This window comes from Oncorhynchus masou, unplaced genomic scaffold, assembly GCF_036934945.1.
Source record: "Oncorhynchus masou masou isolate Uvic2021 unplaced genomic scaffold, UVic_Omas_1.1 unplaced_scaffold_2637, whole genome shotgun sequence".
Classification (NCBI taxonomy): domain Eukaryota; kingdom Metazoa; phylum Chordata; class Actinopteri; order Salmoniformes; family Salmonidae; genus Oncorhynchus; species Oncorhynchus masou.
Window position 1 is genome coordinate 1 of NW_027009072.1, and position 25007 is coordinate 25007.

Consider the following 25007-nt stretch of genomic DNA (forward strand, 5'->3'; position numbering starts at 1 on the left):
AGAACGTGACAGAAACAAATATACATTATATAAAGAATGATAATAAAAAGCTTTGGAGCACCTTAAATGATTTTTAGCAAAAAGGCAAACTTGGCTCTATCTTTCATTGAATCAGATGGCTGATTCATCACAAAACCCACCGATATAGTTTTTTTTATTGGCAAGATTAGCACATTTAGGCATGACATACAAATTATGAAAGACAAGCACTGTAATTTTGAATTCCGTAAAGTGATTGTGGAAGAGGTGAATTAATAATTGCTGTCTATCAACAAAGACAAGCCACCTGGGTCTGACAACTTGGATGGAAAATGACTGAGGATGATAGCGGACGATATTGCCACTCCTATTTGCCATCTCATCAATCTAAGCCTACAGGAAGTGTGTGCCCTCAGGCCTGGAGGGAAGCAAAAGTCATTCTGCGACCCAAGAATAGCAAAACACCCTTTACTGGCTCTAACACCCGAATAATCCGCTTGCTACCAACCCTCGGCAAACGTCTGGAAAAAAAGTGGTGTTTGACCAGATACAATGCTATTTCACAGTACACAAATTAACAATTGACTTTCAGCATGCTTACAGGGAGGGGCACTCAACATGTACAGCTCTTACACAAATGACTGATGACTGGCTGATAATAAGACGACCGTGGGAGCTGTTTTGTTAGACTTCAGTGCAGCTTTTGACATTATCGATTAGAATCTGCTGCTGGAAAAAAACGCACGTGTTATGGTTTTACATCTCCTGCTATATCGTGGATCTGAGAGTTACCTGTCTAACTAAACACAGAGAGTACTCTTTAATGGGAGCCTCTCCAACCTAATCCAGTTGTCTGGGCCCCTTACTTTTTCCAATCTTTACTAATGACCTGCCACTGGCACTGAGTAAAGCCTGTGTATCTACAGTATGTATGCCGATGACTCAACATTATACACGTTTGCTACCACAGCAATTGAAATCACTGCAATACTTAGCAAAGAGCTGCAGTCAGTTTTTAGAATGGGTGGCATGTCATAAACTAAATATGAACAGAAAAGCATTGTATTTGGGACATTCCGTTCACTAAACCCTAAACTTCAACTAAATATTGTAATGAATCATGTGGAAATTGAACAAGTTGAGCAGACTAAACTGCTTGGTGTAACCCTGGATTTTAAACTGCCATGGTCAAAACATATTGATGCAATGGAAGCAAAGATGGGGAGAGGTCTGTCCATAATAAAGTGTTGCTCTGATTTCTTGATTTTAGCATCAACTAAACAAGTCCTACAGGCCCTAGTTTTGTCCCACCTGGACTACTACCGAGTCATATGGTCAAGTGCCACAAAGAGGGACATTGGCAAATTACAATGAAGAGAGAGAGTGGAGAGATATGACTCAAGTCGCAAAGTAAACTGTAAAAATGTACCTTATACACGGCATATCGAATTTAATAAACCGAACTTTGAAATATACTTATAGAAGGTAAAGTAAAAACCTAAACCAGTCCGTGCATCAATACCAGTATAGCCCTAATCTCTCCTGGCTCAAAGTAGAGATTGACTGCACCACTACTTGTCTTTGTGAGAGGTATTGACATGTTAAAAGCAACGAACTGTCTGTTTGTACGACTAGCACACAGCTTGGACATACATGCATACTCCGCAAGACATACTACCTGGGGTCTCTTCATAGTGCCCAAGTCCAGGACAGACTCTGGAAAATGCACAATACTACACAGAGCCATGACTACATGGAACTCTATTCCACATCAAGCAATACAATCAAGCAATACAATCAGACTTAAAAAATGTATAAAACGACACCTTATGGAACAGCGCGGACTGCGAAGAGACACACGCATACGAACACAATTCTTCTACACACACGTATATTTTTTTATTGATTTATAGTGTAATTATACTGCCTTGGCAGCAGCTAATGGGGATCCATAATAAATAGAAATGCCACACCTTTTTAAATACGTAACAACTTCAGTGATTGGCTGGCACTCTACCTCCAGAGCTGGAACTCCTTTGCTGATTGGCTGTGGGTATTCCAGGAGGAGGCGTTCCTCATCCAGGAACTTCCCATCACGTCCGTTCATGGCGGGCTGGAAGAGGCCATAGTTCAGCACATCCTTCAGACTCTGGCTCAACGTGCACAGGATCCTCTGCTTGGCAACCCACACAGTCGCGTTAGGGTTGAACCGCATACATTTCTGCGTGAGGGGTTTGGGTTGGGTTGGGAATAGGGGTGTTGAAAGGGGTAGGGTTAGAGAGGGGAAAAGTGAGAATCATGGTAAAAGAAAACAGGTCACAGACTTTCAGTTGTAGGCCAAGAGCCTGGGCATGAGCATTCCCAGGCAAAACGTATACATACAAATACTTAAAGGGATAGTTCACCCAAGTAAAAAAATACACATTTGTTTCCTTAACCTGTAAGCAGTCTATGGACAAGGTATGACAGCAATCTATGCTTTGGTTTAGTTCCCCTGACACTGTTTCCACATGCTAACATTTCAACATTTCTGGCACAAATCCCATTCAAGTCATGGGACCGATCTTAGAATTGGTTGCTCATCATGTCCAAATCATCCGAAAGTATCTAACATTTTTTGTGAAGCTCAACAAACTCACTTGTAGATAATTTGAAAAAATACTAATATCATAACTTGAATGGGATTTGTGCCACAAATGCTAAAACATTAGCATGTGGAAACAGTGCCAGGGAAAGAAACTAAAGCAAAGTATGGATTGCTATCATACCTTGTCCATAGCGTCACGTTCTGACCTTAGTTCCTTTGTTATGTCTTTGTTTTAGTATGGTCAGGGTGTGAGTTGGGTGGGTTGTCTATGTTCTTTCTTCTATAATTTGGGATTTTCTGTGTTCGGCCTGGTATGGTTCTCAATCAGAGGCAGCTGTCAATCGTTGTCCCTGATTGAGAATCATACTTAGGTAGCCTGGTTTCACTTTTGAGTTGTTGGTGTTTGTTTTCTGTTCTGTGTTTTGTTGTGGTTCAGGACTGTTTGTTTGTCGTGTATTGTTTTTGTTTCAGTATTCATTCTTTATTAAATTACAATGAATACTTACCACGCTGCACCTTGGTCTTCTCTTTCTCCCGACGACAACCGTTACACATAGACTGCTTTCAGGGTAAGGAAACCAATATAATTTTGTAATTTGGGTGAACTATCCCTTTAAAAAACATTGCCCATACAAACACATTTCCCACATCTTCTCTAAGGGCCACAACCTCAGCTATGGCGCAGGTACAGCATGACAGTCACACCACACCACCCAACTGACCCCTCTCCTGCATCCAGCCAGATTACATCCGAGCTGAACAAACAAACAATACAGCAGCATCTGCCAGACCTGGCTGAATCAGAGAGGATTATGAGCCACGGGCCGTGGCATTCAGTGTGTGTGTGTGTGTGTGTGTGTGTGTGTGTGTGTGTGTGTGTGTGTGTGTGTGTGTGTGTGTGTGTGTGTGTGTGTGTGTGTGTGTGTGTGTGTGTGTGCGTGCGTGCGTGTTTACCTCTGAGTCTGCTGCTCAACTGGTGATAGTGTACCTGTGCCTGTGATAAAGACTGAGGCTGATGAACACTCTGAACTCTACCCATAACACCCCCTGGCTGGCAGAGAGTAGGTGAGGAGGAGATGGAGGAATGGAGGGAAGGATAGTGTACAGGAACAGATGTCTGGCATCTGTCTGTGGAGAGATAATGGGCTGTTTCCACCTGGCTGAGGACCATTCCAACAGTACAGTATGTTACTTCGCGAGTAAATCTCCCATCATGTTACATTATGCTCAAGCTTCATCATGAGTGCATCTCAGAACAGTAAATCGAAAGGTGAAGTTTCAGGAGAAACATTGTTATGTGGTCAGTTGGTAGAACATGGCGCTTGCAACCCCAGGGTTGTAGGTTCAAATCGAAAATCAAAAGAAAATAATCCCACAAGTTCGATTCCCACGAGAGACCAGTACCAAAAAAAGTATGAAAATGTATAAACTCAATGCTGTGTCGCTCTGGATAAGATTAATGCTAAATGACAAACATGGAATGAAACAGGGGAAACTTTATGAAATAGTGAAGTAGCTATTTGAAAGCCTCTGTGACAGTGAAATGGCTGAAATGGGTTTGAAGTGCAACCTGAGCAGGGGTGGTATAGGGATGGAAGAAGAGAAAGAAAAAACAGAGGCAGTTTGTCACTGGGAAATACATCAACATACATGTCATCCTCTCTTCAATTCTAAGGGCTTAATTGGGATGGGAAACGTGTGTTTGTTTACATTGCCAAAACAAGTGTAATAAACAATAAACAATAAACAACAGTGAAATAAACAACAAAAAATGCACAGTAAACATTACACTCACAAAAGATCCAAAAGAATAGAGACATTTCAAATGTCATATTATTGCTATATACAGTGTTGTAACGATGTGGAAATAGTTAAAGTACAAAAGAGAAAATAAATATGGGTTGTTTTTACAATGGTGTTTGTTCTTCACTGGTTGCCTTTTTCCTCTCTCTCTCTCTCTCTCTCTCTCTCTCTCTCTCTCTCTCTCTCTCTCTCTCTCAGACATGATAACACACACAGCCCACTGATGTTACAGCTACAGTCACCAAGCAGTAAACCGATCTAAAAAATCCTCCAGTGCCCACCACAAGCCCATTCTAATATAATGAGTCAATTATGACTCAAAATTAACGAATGGTAATTCAACCTAATAAGTAAGTTAAGTAATTTGAATATATATGAGAGGAGGAACAGTTCTTCCCAGTACTTTGATTTATTCAACACTATAGAGTACAAAACCACCTCCTTTCAGAAGCTCTTATGTGGGTGGTCTTGTACGGTATTGTACTTATGTGGGTGGTATTGTACTGTATTGTACTTATGTGGGTGGTCTTGTACTGTACTGTACTGTACTGTACTGTACTGTACTGTACTTATGTGGGTGGTCTTGTACTGTACTGTACTGTACTTATGTGGGTGGTCTTGTACTGTACTGTACTTATGTGGGTGGTCTTGTACTGTATTGTACTTATGTGGGTGGTCTTGTACTGTACTGTACTGTACTGTACTGTACTGTACTTATGTGGGTGGTCTCGTACTGTACTGTACTGTACTTATGTGGGTGGTCTTGTACTGTACTGTACTTATGTGGGTGGTCTTGTACTGTACTGTACTGTACTTATGTGGGTGGTCTTGTACTGTACTGTACTTATGTGGGTGGTCTTGTACTGTACTGTACTGTACTGTACTTATGTGGGTGGTCTCGTACTGTACTGTACTGTACTTATGTGGGTGGTCTTGTACTGTACTGTACTGTACTTATGTGGGTGGTCTTGTACTGTACTGTACTTATGTATGTGGGTACTGTACTGTACTTATGTACTTGTACTGTACTGTACTTATGTGGGTGGTCTTGTACTGTACTGTACTGTACTTATGTGGGTGGTCTTGTACTGTACTGTACTGTACTTATGTGGGTGGTCTTGTACTGTACTGTACTTATGTGGGTGGTCTTGTACTGTACTGTACTGTACTTGTGTGGGTGGTCTTGTACTGTACTGTACGTATGTGGGTGGTCTTGTACTGTACTGTACTGTAATTATGTGGGTGGTCTTGTACTGTACTGTACCTATGTGGGTGGTCTTGTACTGTACTGTACTTATGTGGGTGGTCTTGTACTGTACTGTACTGTACTTATGTGGGTGGTCTTGTACTGTACTGTACTTATGTGGGTGGTCTTGTACTGTACTGTACTTATGTGGGTGGTTGTGTACTGTACTCTACTTATGTGGGTGGTCTTGTACTGTACTGTACTTATGTGGGTGGGCTTATACTGTAAGTTAATACATCACAATTGCATCAGGCTCAGATGTAGGTCAACACAAATTGAACCCAATGATTTCCACCCACTATGTGGCCCACTCACACCCTACCATAAACCCTCCCCTCTATACCTAAAGAGTCATAACCGTTCCATGGTTGAACAACATGTTTCCCATTTATAGGAATGAACAAAGAGATATAGACAATATCAAGAGGAGAGACAGAGGGAGAAAGGGAGACAAAGAAACAGTTTAGAAGGGAGACAAAGAGACTAACAAAGAAAAAGTGAGAGATGGACATACTGTAAAAGCAAGAGAGTGTGGAGTAGTGGAGGGACATAAAAACATTGTTCATTGTAGCTGTTCTCTCTCTCTCTCCAATTCAAAGGGGCTTTATTGGCATGGGAAACATGTATTTACATTGCCAACGCAAGTGAACTTAACAATAAACAAAAGTGAGAAGACACAAAACACGAACAAAAAATATTATAATTTAACAGTAAATATTGCACTCAATAAGGTTTAAAAAAATATAAAGACATTCAAATATTGGTAGTATTTACAATGTTGTTTGTGTTCCACTAGTGTGTTGTGATTGCCCACTGCAGTATTTAGCCTAACAGATATGGGAGTTTACAGTGCATTCAGAAACTATTCAGACCCCTTGACTTTTTCCACATTTTGTTACATTACAGGCTTATTCTAAAATGTATTAAATATAATTTTTTTCCTCATCAATCTACACACAATATCCCATAATGATAAAATAAAAACAGGTTTTTAGATCTTTTGGCACATTTAATTCGAATTAAAAACTGAAAAATAACATTTACGTGAGTATTCAGACACTTTCTCAGTACTTTGTTGAAGCACCTTTGGCAGCGTTAACAGCCTCAAGTCTTCTTGGGTATGAAGCAACAAGCTTGGCACACCTTTATTTGGGGAGTTTTTCCCATTCTTCTCTGCAGATCCTCTCAAGCTCTGTCAGGTTGGATTGGGTGTGTCACTGCACAGCGATTTTCAGGACTCTCCAGAAATGTTTGATCGGGTCCAAGTCCGGGCTCTGCCTGGGCCACTCAAAGACATTCAGAGACTTGTCCTAAAGCCACTCCTGCGTTGTCTTGGCTATGTGCTTAGAGTTGTTGCAATGTTGGAAGGTGAACCTTTGCCCCAGTCTGAGGTCCTGAGCACTCTGGACCAAGGTTTCATCAAGAATCTCTCTGCACTTTGCTCTGTTCATCTTTCACTCGTCTCCCAGTCCCTGCCGCTGGTGCAAGGCGTGATGCTTGGCATTCAGGCCAAAGTGTTCAATCTTGGTTTCATCAGAAACCTCCTCCTCCACAGGGGAGATGGGAGAACAAATGTTTGATTTGTTTTCAAATTCTTTGTGGTCTGTGTGATTTGTGGGAAATATATACAGTGCCTTGCGAAAGTATTCGGCCCCCTTGAAATTTGCGACCTTTTGCCACATTTCAGGCTTCAAACATAAAAATATAAAACTGTATTTTTTTGTGAAGAATAAACAACAAGTGGGACACAATCATGAAGTGGAACGACATTTATTGGATATTTCAAACTTTTTTAACAAATCAAAAACTGAAAAATTGGGCATGCAAAATTATTCAGCCCCCTTAATTAAGTTAATACTTTGTAGCGCCTCCTTTTGCTGCGATTACAGCTGTAAGTCGCTTGGGGTATGTCTCTATCAGTTTTGCACATCGAGAGACTGAATTTTTTTCCCATTCCTCCTTGCAAACCAGCTCGAGCTCAGTGAGGTTGGATGGAGAGCATTTGTGAACAGCAGTTTTCAGTTCTTTCCACAGATTCTCGATTGGATTCAGGTCTGGACTTTGACTTGGCCATTCTAACACCTGGATATGTTTATTTTTGAACCATTTCATTGTAGATTTTGCTTTATGTTTTGGATCATTGTCTTGTTGGAAGACAAATCTCCGTCCCAGTCTCAGGTCTTTTGCAGACTCCATCAGGTTTTCTTCCAGAATGGTCCTGTATTTGGCTCCATCCATCTTCCCATCAATTTTAACCATCTTCCCTGTCCCTGCTGAAGAAAAGCAGGCCCAAACCATGATGCTGCCACCACCATGTTTGACAGTGGGTATGGTGTGTTCAGGGTGATGAGCTGTGTTGCTTTTACGCCAAACATAACGTTTTGCATTGTTGCCAAAAAGTTCAATTTTGGTTTCATCTGACCAGAGCACCTTCTTCCACATGTTTGGTGTGTCTCCCAGGTGGCTTGTGGCAAACTTTAAACAACACTTTTTATGGATATCTTTAAGAAATGGCTCTCTTCTTGCCACTCTTCCATAAAGGCCAGATTTGTGCAATATACGACTGATGGTTGTCCTGTGGACAGAGTCTCCCACCTTAGCTGTAGATCTCTGCAGTTCATCCAGAGTGATCATGGGCCTCTTGGCTGCATCTCTGATCAGTCTTCTCCTTGTATGAGCTGAAAGTTTAGATTGACGGCCAGGTCTTGGTAGATTTGCAGTGGTCTGATACTCATTCCATTTCAATTTTATCGCTTGCACAGTGGTCCTTGGGATGTTTAAAGCTTGGGAAATATTTTTGTATCCAAATCCGGCTTTAAACTTCTTCACAACAGTATCTCGGACCTGCCTGGTGTGTTCCTTGTTCTTCATGATGCTCTCTGCGCTTTTAACGGACCTCTGAGACTATCACAGTGCAGGTGAATTTATACGGAGACTTGATTACACACAGGTGGATTGTATTTATCATCATTAGTCATTTAGGTCAACATTGGATCATTCAGAGATCCTCACTGAACGTCTGGAGAGAGTTTGCTGCAATGAAAGTAAAGGGGCTGAATAATTTTGCACGCCCATTTTTCAGTTTTTGATTTGTTAAAATTTTTGAAATATCCAATAAATGTCGTTCCACTTCATGATTGTTTTGTTGTTGATTCTTCACAACAAAATACAGTTTTATATCTTTATGTTTGATTTGTTAAAAAATGGCACTTAATGTGGTCATACTTCTGGCAGGTGGTTAGGAAGGGCAGTTCAGTTTCCACCTAATTTTGTGGGCAGTGGGCACATGGCCTGTCTTCTCTCGAAAGCCAGGTCTGATGTGTGACCCTATCATGTGGTAACCTCTCTCAATATCAAGGCTATGCTCACTGAGTCTGCACATGGTCAAGTATTTTCTTAATTTTGGCACAGTGGTCAGGTATTCCGCAGTATAAGTCAGGTTCATAGATGCATGATAACAACATACAATAGCTGTACGATTGACAGGGGGCATTCAGGGGAGTTAGAGGGACATAAATTAGGTTATTTACATTATGACTGCCAATGCCCTTGGGACAATGTACATTTGCAGCAGCACTACGACAACTCAGTGACACAATGGTAGGGATTATATGAGCAGGGCTCGGGACACTGATAAGTGTGGTCTTATCAGTGTGGTCTGGATGTAGGTCCTCTTGGTGTGGGTCCTCTTGGCGTGGGTCCTCTAGGTGCAGGTGGGGGGCCTTGCTGGTCTGGGCGGGCTGTCCGATGCTCTGTTGCTCCTGTGTGAGGTGCTGGGGCTGCTTTAGTGGGCAATGTCTTTCAGAGTCCTTGCAAAAGTAGGGACTGCTGGTTTGTAGAGGTGGACCTGGTCATAAAGGCTGTTCAAGTTCAGGATGGGGTACGGTGGGCCAGGTAAACATTTGTTTTTGTCACGACTCCTACCGAAGGTGGCTCCCTTCCTGTTCGGGTGGCGCTCGGCGGTCATACCGGCCTACTAGCTGCCACTGACCCCCCCCCACCTGTCTGTTTATTAGTTACACCTGTGTTTAGTTAGGTTAATTAGTTGGGCTTTATTATCCAGCCGGGCCACCTGCTGGGTGTGCGGGATTGTTTTACGTGTACTATTGTGCACGCCTGTAAGTCACGGTTTTACGTGTCGTGTGTTGTTCGGGACTGTTGAGTTCCCCTGTGTTTTGGGGCATTTGTTTGAGTGGCATCGTTTTCACCTGTGTGGTGAATAAAGAAGTAGCGCTACTCTGAACTCTCTGTTTCCTGCATCTGACTTCTTCCTCCACTATACCCTGGGCATTACAGTTTTGAGGCACAGTCATGGGAAATGCTTGCGTTTACCCTCTGTATGGTAGCAGAGTGAACGTCTTTCGAAGTAGCATGGTGGGGATAACCACTTGTGCGTTGGAGAAAGTGAAAGAAGCTTTTTTAATCACTCCCTCCACTCTCTCTCTATCAATTCCTAGCCTAATGCTTGCATTTTATCCTGCCTGCCAAGGAAATTTTCAAATGCATCAAAGGAATACCCACTATCCTGGACACATAGTCTGTTACGGAGAACTATTCCAATTCACATTGCTGTGGTAAAAAAACAATAAAAAAACACTTAGCCCCTAAATAAATAAAAATATTCACAATTCGACAACAATATGCCTTAGGACTAGGGAATCAAGAAAAATAAACTCACTTTTTTATATAGCAAATTCCTTCCAAATAAATGAAGTTCAGTGATTCACATACATACATATTATTTACAATGAATTTGTATGACATATGAAATATCTATTACATAATTATGATGAATATTGAAAGGAATATACATTCACACATGTCACTGGAACCCCCCAAATACCTCGACCAACAAATATCATCTAAAAACTCAATCTATCTGCTTTGAAAGCCACCAACATTCAATAGCACCACTAGATCCATGAGATACCAGTTTGAAATGTCATCGTATAATGTCATGTGTTATGAAAGCGTGGGATTTAGCATACAGTGAGATTTAAAGATGAACAATCCAATGTAATCTAAGTTCATGTGTTATGTCATGCTTCCTATGACAGTGCGGGTTCAACTAAGGGTTGGACGTACAGTTAGCCTTAAAAAATCATTCAATTCAATATGCAATCAATCTCTCTGCTCATGGACTGTATATCACTTCCATCTCCCTACCCCACTACTTTCATTGGACCGGTAGAACAGCTAATGCCTACATTGATTAAAAAATGTATAATAATAATTCAACTTTATTTTTAAGCAGGGAAGTCCCATTGAGACCCATATCTCTTTTGGGTAAATCCATTTGCATTCAATTACTTTTTGAGAGCACCCCTTTTGATTTGAACAAAATTTCCATACATGTTTGCCCATTGTAGAAGTACTCAGAAAGTGACTTTTTGGACCTGAATTCCAAAACACTCAAGAGATAAAGGTGCTCAAAGTTGACCTATTTTGCATAACCCACCATACCGGAAGACATCCATGTCTTCATGACTGGAAAAGGTAAACGGTGGAGATTTATATCATTTAAAAGCTTACAAATAGGGCTGTCCAAACTATCTTTTTTTATGTAATTTTTTTTTCATTTAAAAGTAAATTATCTAAAAACGAGCAAACTCAAGGTTTTTGTGTTGTGCCCGCTATTGGTTGAGACACAACATGCTTTTGAATACAGGGTGGGTGTCATGTTTTGGCTAATAAATGTACAAAAATGATATGTCTGTTCCACACTGTATTCCTCAGCTGTTCTACATCTGCCCTAACTAGCTCTTTCATGTTGATTAGTCTCTATTTCTTTCTCTGTTCCTGCTACTTTCAGTGTCTGATTCTTGTTTGTGTTTTTTGATGCCAGAAGCAAGCTGTCGTCTCGTTTGCTTCCACCTTGTCCTGTCCTGTCGGAGTCTGCCTGGCAATGCAGAAGCAAGCTCACAAAATACGTTCTTTTTGTTCCGCTGACAACGTGTCAGAAGATGAAAAGTTTTGGGTCTTCATCAAGTTCATAACACACACTGTATTCAAGAGCATGTTGTGTCTCACAACATAGAAGATGAAAAGTATGAATATATGAAAAAAAAATCGAAGTTGATGTGATTTTAGATAATTGACGTTAAAGGTAAAACAAATCATTACTTATTTTTCAAGACAATCGTTTGACAACCCTGCTGATAAGCTTTTGAATGATATCAAACTCAACCATTTATATTTCCCAGTGTTGAAAAATGGGTCAACTTTGAGCACCTTTATCTCCTGAAGTTTTGGGCATTCAGGTCCAAAAAGTCAATTTCCGACCACTTTATGGGCAAACATGTATGGAATATTTATTTTTTATCAAAAGGGATGCTGTCAAAAAGAGATTGATTTCAAATAAGCAGCAAATATGGAGTTAGTGACAGAATTACATACATCAAAGGAGGGTGCACAAGAAACGCAAAAATACAAAAACACAACTAGAATTAAGCAGATATTAAGCAGAACTGGCTTCAAATGCTATTTGAAACCTTTAAAATACTTTTAGCGTTTGCTTTAAACTGCCTGGAGTGTCAGACTTATATTTTTGCAGCTATTCTATTGGTTCCATTGCAACAGGCATGTCAATCAATCCCAGCTCAAGTATTTGAAATTATTTCAAATAGTATTTGAACCCGGGTCTGGTAATAAGAGAGGAATGGGGAGCGGTATGCATGTCCCCATAAATTTGTGAGATACACACACCCCACTGCCTTATTTTTTCTATTACGAAACAAGGGTTGATAGAAGCTCCCCTTAGAGGAAAAAGTCTATACGTCAGCGCACTGCGTGTGTTCTCTACCAGGCGAAAGGATGGAACACAGCCAGGATAATGGATGGCCAGAGCTGGCTTAAAACAAAGGTATTATACCAAAGGGAAATGAGAGAAAGGATGTTAACAAGTGTAATCTAAGCCCTCATCACTTGAACTTCTTTAAAAACCCTTTGAGTCAGTCTACGAGTCTAGGATTAAATAGTTCTATCCTTTAAAATGAAAAATTTGTGTAAAAAACCCTCCAAAGGTAACCCATAAGTTGGTACATCAAACATTTCTTTCTGACTCAAATTAACATACAACTCCTTTGCACGTTCCTGAGTAAATATAGGCAAGCATACACACACACACACACGCACGCTTGAACACGCACGAACATGCGCAAACACACACACACACACTCACTGTCTGCTGCAGGTCGGGGATGAGGACGCGGACAACCAGGGAGTGAGTGTGTATGTCGTCCATGCGTCTTGGGGTCGGCTCAGCGGTGGCTCTTATGGTCTCGTAGATGGTCTCCTCATGGGAGCTGTCAGAGGCGGAGTCCACGGAGTAGTCAGAACAACTCTGGGCCATCTCATCCTCACTGGACGTGGGACTCCGGGGCATAGTCAGTAGGCCAGACGAATTCAGCTTTGGAGGAGTAGAAAACTATGAGTAAACAACTTAGAAAAAACAACTTTTAGACGAATCCTACATTTTAACTTAGTCTCTCACCCATTGACATCAATACATGACTAAGTCAAAATATGACGTTAGAAGATAAGCTCTAATACAAGCTCTAATAATGCTCTATATACAGTGGTTCCTCCTTTAAAAGTTGCGAGCTTGCACTTAGAGGTACCCAGCGTCACGGCTTCATTGCTCCAGACAACCACAAGTGGGAGTTAGAGCACTCATTATGCATTTGGGTCCCAAGGTTTTTATATGACCAATCATCGAGTGGTTCCAATTACGAATTTTGCCTCGAGCCACCCTTGCCTTGTGGCGTTCTTCAACAAAGATGGCTGACAAAACATTACGGTGGAACCAGATGTAAGTTGTTATAATGTCATAAGGAGTCAAGCAAAAAAATTACAATTGAGAGAAATATGTTAGTTAATGTAGAGACAAACGTTTACGCATATTTTTTGTCATAAAGTTCATTTACAAAAATCGCTATTTAGCAAGTTATCTGACTGGCTAACATTAGCCAGCTAGCTAGTGTTAGGAAATTGAACTTGTAATTCCTGTTGTTTAATGTTTTAGGGACTCCTGAGAAAACAAGCAAACCAAGCTGTTGTCTTGTGGAACAGTGGATGTAAAGAATCTAGCTAGCTAAAGCATTTACTGCAAATTGAATGTACAATTGTGTAAGCTTGCCTTGCAATGCAGCTGAAGTAACAAAGCTAGCTAACTATTTACTTGCTTATTGTGTCGTGGAGAATAAAAATAACTCTATGCCTATGGATGTGTAGCTAGCTACAGTATGTAGCCGATCTGTGTATGGACCCTAAAACGTTAGGTTCTGAACTAATATTCATACCAATCTATTTTCCTCAGCTGTCATAGCTGTTGTATCAACTTCAAGTCTGAATGGCATGAATGAAGCCTATGGTTAGAGTAGAATATAATAACTTTATTGTGCCAAGGATTCAAGTCCTATACACATGTACTGTAGTTATTACCACGCATGAGATTCCCACATTGTAGCCTGTACATTGAATATTTTCACTGATCATGTACTCTACCTTGGCAAATAAAGGTGCAGTTCAGGTATGAATCTCTTGAGACATTCTTATTCAGTCATATCAAACTGTGTCTGCATGTATGTATTACAATTATACCCTTCAACAGTGTTTACAAATCCTGCTCCTGGGACATCAATGATTACACATTGTAACTATGCAATAGACTATAAACATGATTGATTTGTAAGTCATACATACAAAAAAAAATGCATATCTGAGGTTAAAGGATAGTATTTCAATGAGATACTTAATTTCAACCAGTGGAGAACGTGAAACACTTTATTGAAAGAAGTTCATTATCCAGGTGTTATAAATACATAAATTCATTATAATTATGATCATTGTAATATTATAAATACAAGTCAATCTGTACTTCAATGCACATATGACGTGCATTATGAAACGAGGAAGAAAGAGATGAGGTGGGGAGAGAGGTGCAGAAGACAGAGAGGGAAAGAGGTAAGAACAGCGGCAGACAGCATATGATTCATGAATTACAGCGCTACTCTAATATTCTCTCAGTTCATCACAATTGCGGTGTCTCCTAACCAGCCTTGAGCCCCCAGTTGGCCCGAAGGTTATCTTAAGGGCGGGTGAGGTGGCGATGACAAGACTGGCTTCCTCTCTCAAAACATACCTGCAGATGAGAGAGCATGATTAAGCCTTGTTTTTTTTTACTCTAACACAGTCAGTCATCTTAAATCATGCGTTGAATTGCAAAACAGACCTTGGATCATTAACTCTGGTACTACTACATCTCTGTCTGTATTTCAATGTAAAGCATCTCTTTAATAATATTTTCCTGTTGACCCGTTCATGCTGTGTCCTCTGTGTCAGCCAGTTCAGATGCGGGAGGGGTTCACCAAAACAGCTGATATAACCTAGAGGATTTAGGGAGAAGGGGGAGAGGGATGAAGTGAAGAAGAGAGACTGTTATTGTGTGTGTGTGTGTGTGTTGTCTCACCTGGTGTCCACACTAAGTGGCTACAGAGTACTTTATGCTGTGCTCTCTGTGTCAGCCAGTTCAGATGCGGGAGGGGTTCACCAAAACAGCTGATATAACCTAGAGGATTTAGGGAGAAGGGGGAGAGGGATGAAGTGAAGAAGAGACTGTTATTGTGTGTGTGTGGTCTCACCTGGTGTCCACACTAAGTGGCTACAGAGTACTTTATGCTGAAAAACAGACACATGAGGACAAACAATAGAAGATAATGTCAATAGAAGATACTGTATGTGACACAGACACCTATCGGAGTGTACCTAAAACATTTAAAAATAGAGGGCTATGTGTCTCACCTCCAAATCATGACTTGGCAGAAACAGATAATCCTGTGAAAATGACTGTGTTTATGTGGTGTATATCTGAAAATTAGCAGCTGACATCTTAAGGTTTTTTTAATTAATGCATGTGAGAAAGGTTCCATGTATAACAAGACAGGCAGAGATGGAGAAAAAGAACACAGAGCAGTTTAATTACCTCTGGTTATGGACACTTTTGCCAGCAATAATTCTTCCACAGCCTGTTTCTCGGACAGTGAACATCTGGCAATGTCTACATTTTTGACCCCTTGATCAGCTCGCTCTTCGAAAGTAAAGAAAACAGCTTATTCTTCCTTGATATGAAAGCAATAACTGAGATATGACCGTTCAATCAAAAGCAGCAGATGTCATTTTTAGGATACATCAATACAGCCCAGTGCTGCTTACCTGAGATGCCATCTTCGTAGGTGTCCGCTTTCACTTCCTTCGTGTCGGAAAAAGTTGCTTTCAGAACAATTCTTTTTGATTGAAAATAAAAAAGGTTTTGCTCTCGACAAAAAGACACCAATGTACCTCCATAGCGTATAACAATTTGCCTGTGAATAACTACACCTTCATACAAACGTGCTACTTCAACAAGAATTCTTGACGCACACCCGAAGATGCTGCCATATCCTGCCAGCACACCCACAAGTGAGCCACTTAGGAGCAGAATGATGACGTGTGGAAGAGGGAAAGGATTGAGATGGGAACAGCTATTTGTTGCAAGTTGGGGAGGAGGGCTAATAGCTGAAAAATAGACTATTCAACCTTTACTAAAGAATAGTCTAATAGCTGAGCGAGGTGTGAACCCCCCCCTCCTATCACAGACCAGATTTCCCTAACGACCAGAGGTAGCTTGCTACTCAATGTAATAAAGCAATGACTTCTCAAATAAGTTACCTTACACGTTATGTTGGCTGTCCTTACGAACGACATAGCATATAATTACAGCTGTATGTACCAGTATGTTAGCTAGCTAACGTTTGTAGTTATACATCAAACTTGCCAGTATATTAACTATAGGCTATTTAACTACCCAACGTTTATTGTCTTGATTATTCTCGTCATTCTTAGCTTAGCTAAATGGTGTAGTCTGTGCTTTCTCAATGGACATTCGGGTGCTTTCGTAAATTCGCTCTGGCTATCTATAGGCTGGACAAGAGAACGAGTCAAACATTCACCCAAGGCTGACAAACGGCTTAAGAACGTTGGTTAACTGGAACAATAGCGCGAGCCCATAGCATATTAATGGAATCGAACATTCGCAGAGTCTGTTTTGACTGGAGTGATGCTTTGAATTCCATAAAAAAATGTATCTCCTTTTATTTTACCACGACAATCTGTTCGTCGGACAAAATTGGAAAAAAACAACTTGTGTAGAAAGTAAACATCCGCACCTCGATGGTGTCAACTGTGCTTATGTCTTGTGTAATGAAAAAGTAGGGGAAAAATTAACTGACTATTTATGGTCTAGCGACTGATGACAAATGAGCTCGCTGCCCAGACTTACATACAAAGAGGAGATTCTCCTGAGTAAAATGGTGCCCGGGTAACAGTTTTGCTTCCGTCCCTCTCCTTGCCTTACCTGGGCTCGAACCAAGGACCCTCTGCACACATAGACAACAGCCACCAGTTACACCCGACTTGAACAAAAAAAAAATATATATATACACATTGCGAGATATTTGCCGAAATAGACAGACATGCCTATATGTCCCCCATAGGAAACAATGGGAAGACCGCAGAGTTCCAATTTTTTTTTTTCCATTTTGTTGTTTCCATTTTAACTATAAAACACCATGAGCAGGTCTCATTGCCAACAATAGCGAAGCAGGCATTGTGACGTTGAACAATAAACTGGGAATAGAACGTTCGGAAGGCGGGTTGGTGCCACGGTGCTCAATAGAACTAATAGGAGCTGGCAGGGTGAAAAAGCACTAAAATAAGGCCTGTTTTTTCACAATTACTTCAAAACAACTGTAAGGGATTTCCTCCTCTTCTTCCGAAGAGGAGAGGCGAAAAGGATCGGAGGACCAATATGCGGCGTGGTAAGTGTCCATGGTTCTTTTAATAAGAAATAGGACACATGAACAACTGAATACAAAAACAATAAACGTGACATGAACGAAACCCAAAACAGTACTGTGTGGTGAAAAACACAGACACGGAAACAAACACCCACAAACACAGAGTGAAACCCAGGCTACCTAAGTATGATTCTCAATCAGAGACAACTAATGACACCTGCCTCTGATTGAGAACCATACTAGGCCGAAACATAGAAATACCCAAATCATAGAAAAACAAACATAGACTGCCCACCCCAACTCACGCCCTGACCATACTAAATAATGACAAAACAAAGGAAATAAAGGTCAGAACGTGACAACAACAGCCTTATCAGCTCTGCTAGGGCGAGTAAAATGGTCAGAGTGATCTCATTTGTGTCTGGAAGTAGCGAGCCAACGTTAGCTTGGGTGTTTAACTGCTGTTGTAAGGCCAAAACACTCAAATCAACCCTACTCCTCGGCCCGAACGTCCAGTGTGCGCTCCGAGAGCAAAACGGTCTGAATATACAAATTGAAAATTTTTCTCTGAATAGAAACACCATAATACTAATCAAATTAATTAAGCTAAATTTCTTAAAATCAATCCCATATACTATGTTATTACAAAGAAGGTTTTAAATATCTGGTAATGCCAATATGGAATAATATCAAATGCTTCTTAAAGATGCGATCTGGTGGTAAAACTAGCAATAACTTGCAGTAACAGAAGAAATGGATGAGAATTAAATGACATGCCACAGAATGCTTCAGCAGCACGCAGGGTGTGCCGCAATATGACGCAAGTTTTAAAAGGAGGAATCATTGTAGCTATACAGTCATGTTCATGATGTGCTTATAAATGTGCAATGTATGTATGTACTTAATATACTGAGAATACAGGTTATACTGTAGACTGGGCTGATTGTACTTTTCTCTCAATTTAAAGTGGTCAAGTACAAATATGATTCAGCCAGTCAAGATTCAGGGAAGTTCTATCAATTTTAGGCTACTGGGCAGATTGTACAATTCTCTCAGGTTAAAGTGGCCTACTACCAAAAATTACTTGCCATACCTACTGTTGGATTCTAAACTTTGAACATTGAGATATTAAAGGCATCATAGATCAGACACATATTACATAAAGGAGTGTGATCTGTAGAAAGACAGTGGCTGTGGAATGTGCTGGGTGGACAGGAGGAGATCAGGCGAAGGAGGGGTTGAGGTCAGGAGGTCAGGTCAAATCCCCTGCAGGGAGGGATAAGGGTTTATTATTCTGTTACCCTTTTCCTGTGGAACCATAAGATGTAAGGATTGGAGAGAAGGAGGAGTGTCTAAAGTGGGGTATATACAGTGGGGAAGAAAAGTATTTAGTCAGCCACCAATTGTGCAAGTTCTCCCACTTAAAAAGATGAGAGAGGCCTGTAATTTTCATCATAGGTACACTTGAACTATGACAGACAAAATTAGAAATAAAATCCAGGAAATCACATTGTAGGATGTTTTATGAATTTATTTGCAAATTATGGTGGAAAATAAGTATTTGGTCAATAACAAAAGTTTCTCAATATTTGTTATATACCCTTTGTTGGCAATGACAGAGGTCAAACGTTTTCTGTAAGTCTTCACAAGGTTTTCACACACTGTTGCTGGCATTTTGGCCCATTCCTCCATGCAGATCTCCTCTAGAGCAGTGATGTTTTGGGGCTGTTGCTGGGCAACACAGACTTTCAACTCCCTCCAAAGATTTTCTATGGGGTTGAGATCTGGATACTGGCTAGGCCACTCCAGGACCTTGAAATGCTTCTTACGAAGCCACTCCTTCGATGCCCGGGCGGTGTGCTTGGGATCATTGTCATGCTGAAAGACCCAGCCACGTTTCATCTTCAATGCCCTTGCTGATGGAAGGAGGTTTTCACTCAAAATCTCACAATACATGGCCCCATTCATTCTTTCCTTAACACGGATCAATCATCCTGGTCCCTTTGCAGAAAAACAGCCCCAAAGCATGATGTTTCCACCCCCATGTTTGACAGTAGGTATGGTGTTCTTTGGATGCAACTCAGCATTCTTTGTCCTCCAAAGACGATGAGTTGAGTTTTTTCCAAAAAGTTCTATTTTGGTTTCATCTGACCATATGACATTCTCCTTCTGGATCATCCAAATGCTCTCGAGCAAACTTCATACGGGCCTGGACATGTACTGGCTTAAGCAGGGGGACACGTCTGGCACTGCAGGATTTGAGTCCCTGGCGGCGTAGTGTGTTACTGATGGTAGGCTTTGTTACTTTGGTCCCAGCTCTCTGCAGGTCATTCACTAGGTCCCCCGTGTGGTTCTGGGATTTTTGATCATTTTGATCATTTTGACCCCACGGGGTGAGATCTTGCGTGGAGCCCCAGATCGAGGGAGATTATCAGTGGTCTTGTATGTCTTCCATTTCCTAAAAATTGCTCTCACAGTTGATTTCTTCAAACCAAGCTGCTTACCTATTGCAGATTCAGTCTTCCCAGCCTGGTGCAGGTCTAGAATTTTGTTTCTGGTGTCCTTTGACAGCTCTTTGGTCTTGGCCATAGTGAAGTTTGGATTGTGACTGTTTGAGGTTGTGGACAGGTGTCTTTTATACTGATAACAAGTTAAAACAGGTGCCATTAATACAGGTAACGAGTGGAGGACAGAGGAGCCTCTTAAAGAAGTTACAGGTCTGTGAGAGCCAGAAATCTTGCTTGTTTGAAGGTGACCAAATACTTATTTGTAAGTAATTTGCAAATAAATTCATTAAAAATACTACAATATGATTTTCTCAATTTTTTTCTCATTTTGTCTGTCATAGTTGAAGTGTACCTATGATGAAAATTACAGGCCTTTCTCATCTTTTTAAGTGGGAGAACTTGCACAATTGGTGGCTGACTAAATACATTTTTATTAACTTTTTATGGCTGCAATCCCACTAACGGGATAAGTGTCATCAACAACCGCTGAATAGCATAGCTCTACATTCAATAAATATTACAAAAAATATTTAGATTAATGAAATCACAAGTGCAATATAGGAAAACACAGCTTAGCCTTTTGTTAATCCAACTGTCGTCTCAGATTTTGAAATTATGCTTTACAGCGAAAGCAATCCAAGTGTTTGTGTAAGCTTATCGATCTCACGACAAAACATTAAGTACACCTAGCATCAGGTAGCTTGGTCACGAAAATCAGAAAGCAATCAAATTAATCGTTTACCTTTGATGATCTTTGTATGTTTTCACTCACGAGACTCCCAGTTACACAATAAATGTTCCTTTTGTTCCATAAAGATTATTTTTATATCCAAAATACCTCCTTTTGTTTGGCGCATTATGTTCAGAAATCCACAGGAAAGAGAGGTCACGACAATGCAGACAAATTCCAAATAGTTTCCATAATGTCCACAGAAACATGTGAAACGTTTTTTTATAATCAATCCTCAGGTTGTTTTTAAAATATATAATCGATAATATAGCAACCGCAAATGTCTTTCATAGTAGGAGAGGGAAAAACAATAGCTGTCCAAACTCTGTTGCGCGAGCAAAACTCATGTGACCACTTGACACAATGTTATCTTTCTGGCTCATTTTTCTAAATAAAAGCCTGAAACTATGTCTGAAGACTGTTGACACCTTGAGGAAGTGATAGGAAAAGGACTATGGTTGATATCCCTTTAAATGGAGCAAAGGGAGGCTATGGGACATGGAGTTTTCAAAATAGAAGCCACTTCCTGTTTTGATTTTCCTTGGGGGTTCACCTGCAATATCAGTTCTGTTATACTCACAGACAATATTTTGACAGTTTTGGAAACTTTAGAGTGTTTTCTATCCAATACGAATAATAATATGCATATATTAGCAACTGAGTGTCATGTCTTGTTATGTCTGTTCCTGTCCTTTCTCTTCACTCTCTCTCTCTGCTGGTCTTTTTAGGTTACCTTCTCTGTCTCTCATTCTTCAGCTGTTCTACATCTCCTCTAACTAGCTCATTCACTCTTTCACACCTGTTCTCTCTTCCCCCTCTGATTAGGTCTCTATTTCTTTCTCTGTTCCTGCTACTTTCAGTGTCTGATTCTTGTTTGTGTTTTTTGATGCCAGAAGCAAGCTGTCGTCTCGTTTGCTTCCACCTTGTCCTGTCCTGTCGGAGTCTGCCTGGCAGGTGTATCCTGCACTATACTAACGTTCTTTTTGTTCCGCTGACAACGTTGGAAGAGGATTTATGCCATTCCTGTTTTTCATTAAAGAACTCTGTTTTCTGTTAAAACCGCTTTTGGGTCTTCACTCAAGTTCATAACAGAAGAATCAGACCAAGAATGGACCCAGCGGCTCCGGACCCTTTTCACTCCGCCGTCGAGATCCAGGGAGCGATGCTAGGCAGACACGAGGAGGAATTGTCTGCTGCTCGACATGCCGTTGAGACCCTGGCCGTCCAAGTCTCCGACCTCACAAGACAGGTTCACCAACTCCACCTCGATCCACCGCCCACTTCCAGGGTTTCCGAGTCTCCGGAGCCCAGGATCAACAACCCGCCGTGTTACTCTGGGGAGCCCACTGAGTGCCGCTCATTCCTCACTCAGTGTGATGTGGTGTTCTCTCTCCAGCCCAACACTTACTCCAGGAGCGCAGCCCGCATCGCCTACGTCATTTCTCTCCTTACCGGACGGGCGCGTGAGTGGGGCACGGCAGTCTGGGAGGCGAGGGCTGAGTGCATTAACCAGTATCAAGACTTTAAGGAGGAGATGATACGGGTTTTTGACGGTTCTGTTTTTGGGGAGGAGGCTTCCAGGGCCCTGTCTTCCCTATGTCAGGGGAATCGATCCATAACGGATTATTCTATTGAGTTTCGCACTCTCGCTGCCTCAAGTGACTGGAACGAGCCGGCTTTGCTCGCTCGTTTTCTGGAGGGTCTCCTCGTCGAGGTTAAGGACGAGATCCTCTCCCGGGAGGTTCCTTCCAGTCTGGACTCCTTAATAGCTCTCGCTATTCGCATAGAGCGACGGTTTGATCTTCGTCGCCGAGCTCGTGGAAAGGAGCTCGCGTTCTCCGCTGCTCCCCTCTCCACATCACTGCCACCTGCCGCATCACTGCCACCCTCCTCCGCCGGCTCGGATGCTGAGCCTATGCAGCTGGGGGTATCCGCATCTCGGCCAAGGAGAAGGAACGGAGAATCACCAATCGCCTCTGTCTCTACTGCGGCTCCGCTGGTCATTTTGTCACCTCATGTCCAGTAAAAGCCAGAGCTCATCAGTAAGAGGAGGGCTACTGGTGAGCGCAACTACTCAGGCCTCTCCTTCTGGATCACGCACTACTTTTCCGGTCCATCTCCGCTGGCCCGGTTCATCTGCTTCCTGCAGTGCCTTGATAGACTCTGGGGCGGAGGGCTGTTTTATGGACGAGACCTGGGCTCGGGAACATGACATTCCTCTCAGACAGTTAGGGAGCCCACGGCCTTGTTCGCTTTAGATGGTAGTTCTCTCCCCAAGATTCAGCGTGAGACGCTGCCTTTAACCCTCACTGTCTCTGGTAATCATAGCGAAACCATTTCTTTTTTAATTTTTCGTTCACCTTTTACACCTGTTGTTTTGGGTCATCCCTGGCTAGTGCGCCATAACCCTTCTATTAATTGGTCTAGTAATACTATCCTATCCTGGAATGTTTCTTGTCATGTAACCTGTTTAATGTCTGCTATCCCTCCTGTTTCCTCTGTCTCTACTTCACAGGAGGAGCCTGGCGATTTGACAGGGGTGCCGGAGGAGTATCACGATCTGCGCACGGTGTTCAGTCGTTCCAAGGCCACTTCTCTCCCTCCACACCGGTCGTATGACTGTAGTATTGATCTCCTTCCGGGAACTACTCCCCCGGGGTAGATTATACTCTCTGTCGGCTCCCGAACGTAAGGCTCTCGAGGATTATTTGTCGGTTTCGCTCAACGCCGGTACCATTGTCTCCTCCTCCTCTCCCGCCGGAGCGGGGTTTTTTTTTGTTCAGAAGAAGGACGGGTCCCTGCGCCCATGCGTGGATTATCGAGGGCTGAATGACATAACAGTTAAGAATCGTTATCCGCTTCCTCTTATGTCTTCAGCCTTCGAGATCCTGCAGGGAGCCAGGTTTTTCACCAAATTGGACCTTCGTAACGCCTACCATCTCGTGCGCATCAGGGAGGGGGACGAGTGGAAGACGGCGTTTAACACTCCGTTAGGGCACTTTGAATACCGGGTTCTTCCTTTCGGCCTCGTTAACGCTCCAGCTGTCTTTCAGGCACTAGTTAACGACGTCCTGAGAGACATGCTGAACATTTTTGTTTTCGTTTACATGGACGATATCCTGATTTTTTCTCCGTCTCTCTCGATTCATGTTCAGCACGTGCGACGCGTCCTCCAGCGCCTTTTGGAGAACTGTCTTTATGTGAAGGCTGAGAAGTGCATTTTTCATGCCGCCTCTGTCCCTTTTCTCGGTTCCGTTATTTCCGCTGAGGGCATTAAGATGGATCCCGCTAAGGTCCAGGCTGTCATTGATTGGCCCGTTCCTAAGTCACGCGTCGAGCTGCAGCGCTTTCTGGGCTTCGCTAATTTCTATCGTCGTTTCATCCGTAATTTCGGTCAGGTGGCAGCTCCCCTCACAGCCCTTACTTCTGTTAAGACGTGCTTTAAGTGGTCCGTTTCCGCCCAGGGAGCTTTTGATCTTCTTAAGAATCGTTTTACATCCGCTCCTATTCTTGTTACACCTGACATCTCTAGCCAGTTTGTTGTTGAGGTTGACGCGTCAGAGGTGGGCGTGGGAGCCATTCTTTCTCAGCGCTCTCTCTCTGACGGCAAGGTCCATCCTTGCGCGTTTTTCTCTCATCGCTTATCGCCGTCAGAACGTAACTATGATGTTGGTAATCGCGAACTGCTCGCCATCCGCTTAGCCCTAGGCGAATGGCGACAGTGGTTGGAGGGGGCGACCGTTCCTTTTGTCGTTTGGACTGACCATAGGAACCTTGAGTACATCCGTTCAGCCAAACGACTTAATGCGCGTCAGGCTCGTTGGGCTCTGTTTTTCGCTCGTTTCGAGTTTGTTATTTCTTATCGTCCGGGCTCAAAAACACCAAGCCTGATGCTTTATCTCGTCTCTTCAGTTCTTCTGAGGTCTCCACCGACCCCGAGGGGATTCTCCCTGACGGGCGTGTTGTCGGGTTGACTGTCTGGGGAATTGAGAGGCAGGTAAAGCAAGCACTCGCTCACACTCCGTCGCCGCGAGCTTGTCCTAGGAACCTTCTGTTCGTTCCCGTTCCTACTCGTCCGGCCGTTCTTCAGTGGGCCCACTCTGCCAAGTTAGCCGGCCACCCCGGCGTTCGGGGTACGCTCGCTTCCATTCGCCAGCGTTTCTGGTGGCCCACTCGGGAACGTGACGCGCGTCGATTTGTCGCCGCTTGTTCGGTCTGCGTGCAGACTAAATCTGGGAACTCTCCTCCTGCCGGCCTTCTCAGACCGCTTCCCATTCCCTCTCGACCGTGGTCTCACATCGCTTTAGATTTTATCACCGGA

General features: G+C 42.4%; 1 protein-coding gene and 1 long non-coding RNA gene across 2 annotated transcripts; both read right to left on the reverse strand.

Moving 5' to 3' along the window:
• Positions 1–1996: 1996 nt before the first annotated feature.
• Positions 1997–13009, reverse strand: LOC135533737 (SH3 and multiple ankyrin repeat domains protein 2-like; the record flags this gene model as incomplete). Its single annotated transcript, XM_064961000.1, has 2 exons — positions 12796–13009; positions 1997–2200 (listed from the first exon to the last, which is right to left on the reverse strand). Coding segments are annotated over exons 1-2 (408 nt in total), but the record flags the coding sequence as incomplete, so codon positions are not given.
• A 1784-nt stretch (positions 13010–14793) lies between these two features.
• Positions 14794–16053, reverse strand: LOC135533738 (uncharacterized). Its single transcript, XR_010454580.1, has 4 exons — positions 15828–16053; positions 15598–15702; positions 15085–15183; positions 14794–15001 (listed from the first exon to the last, which is right to left on the reverse strand). It is a non-coding gene; the product is annotated as an uncharacterized LOC135533738 (long non-coding RNA).
• Positions 16054–25007: the final 8954 nt, after the last annotated feature.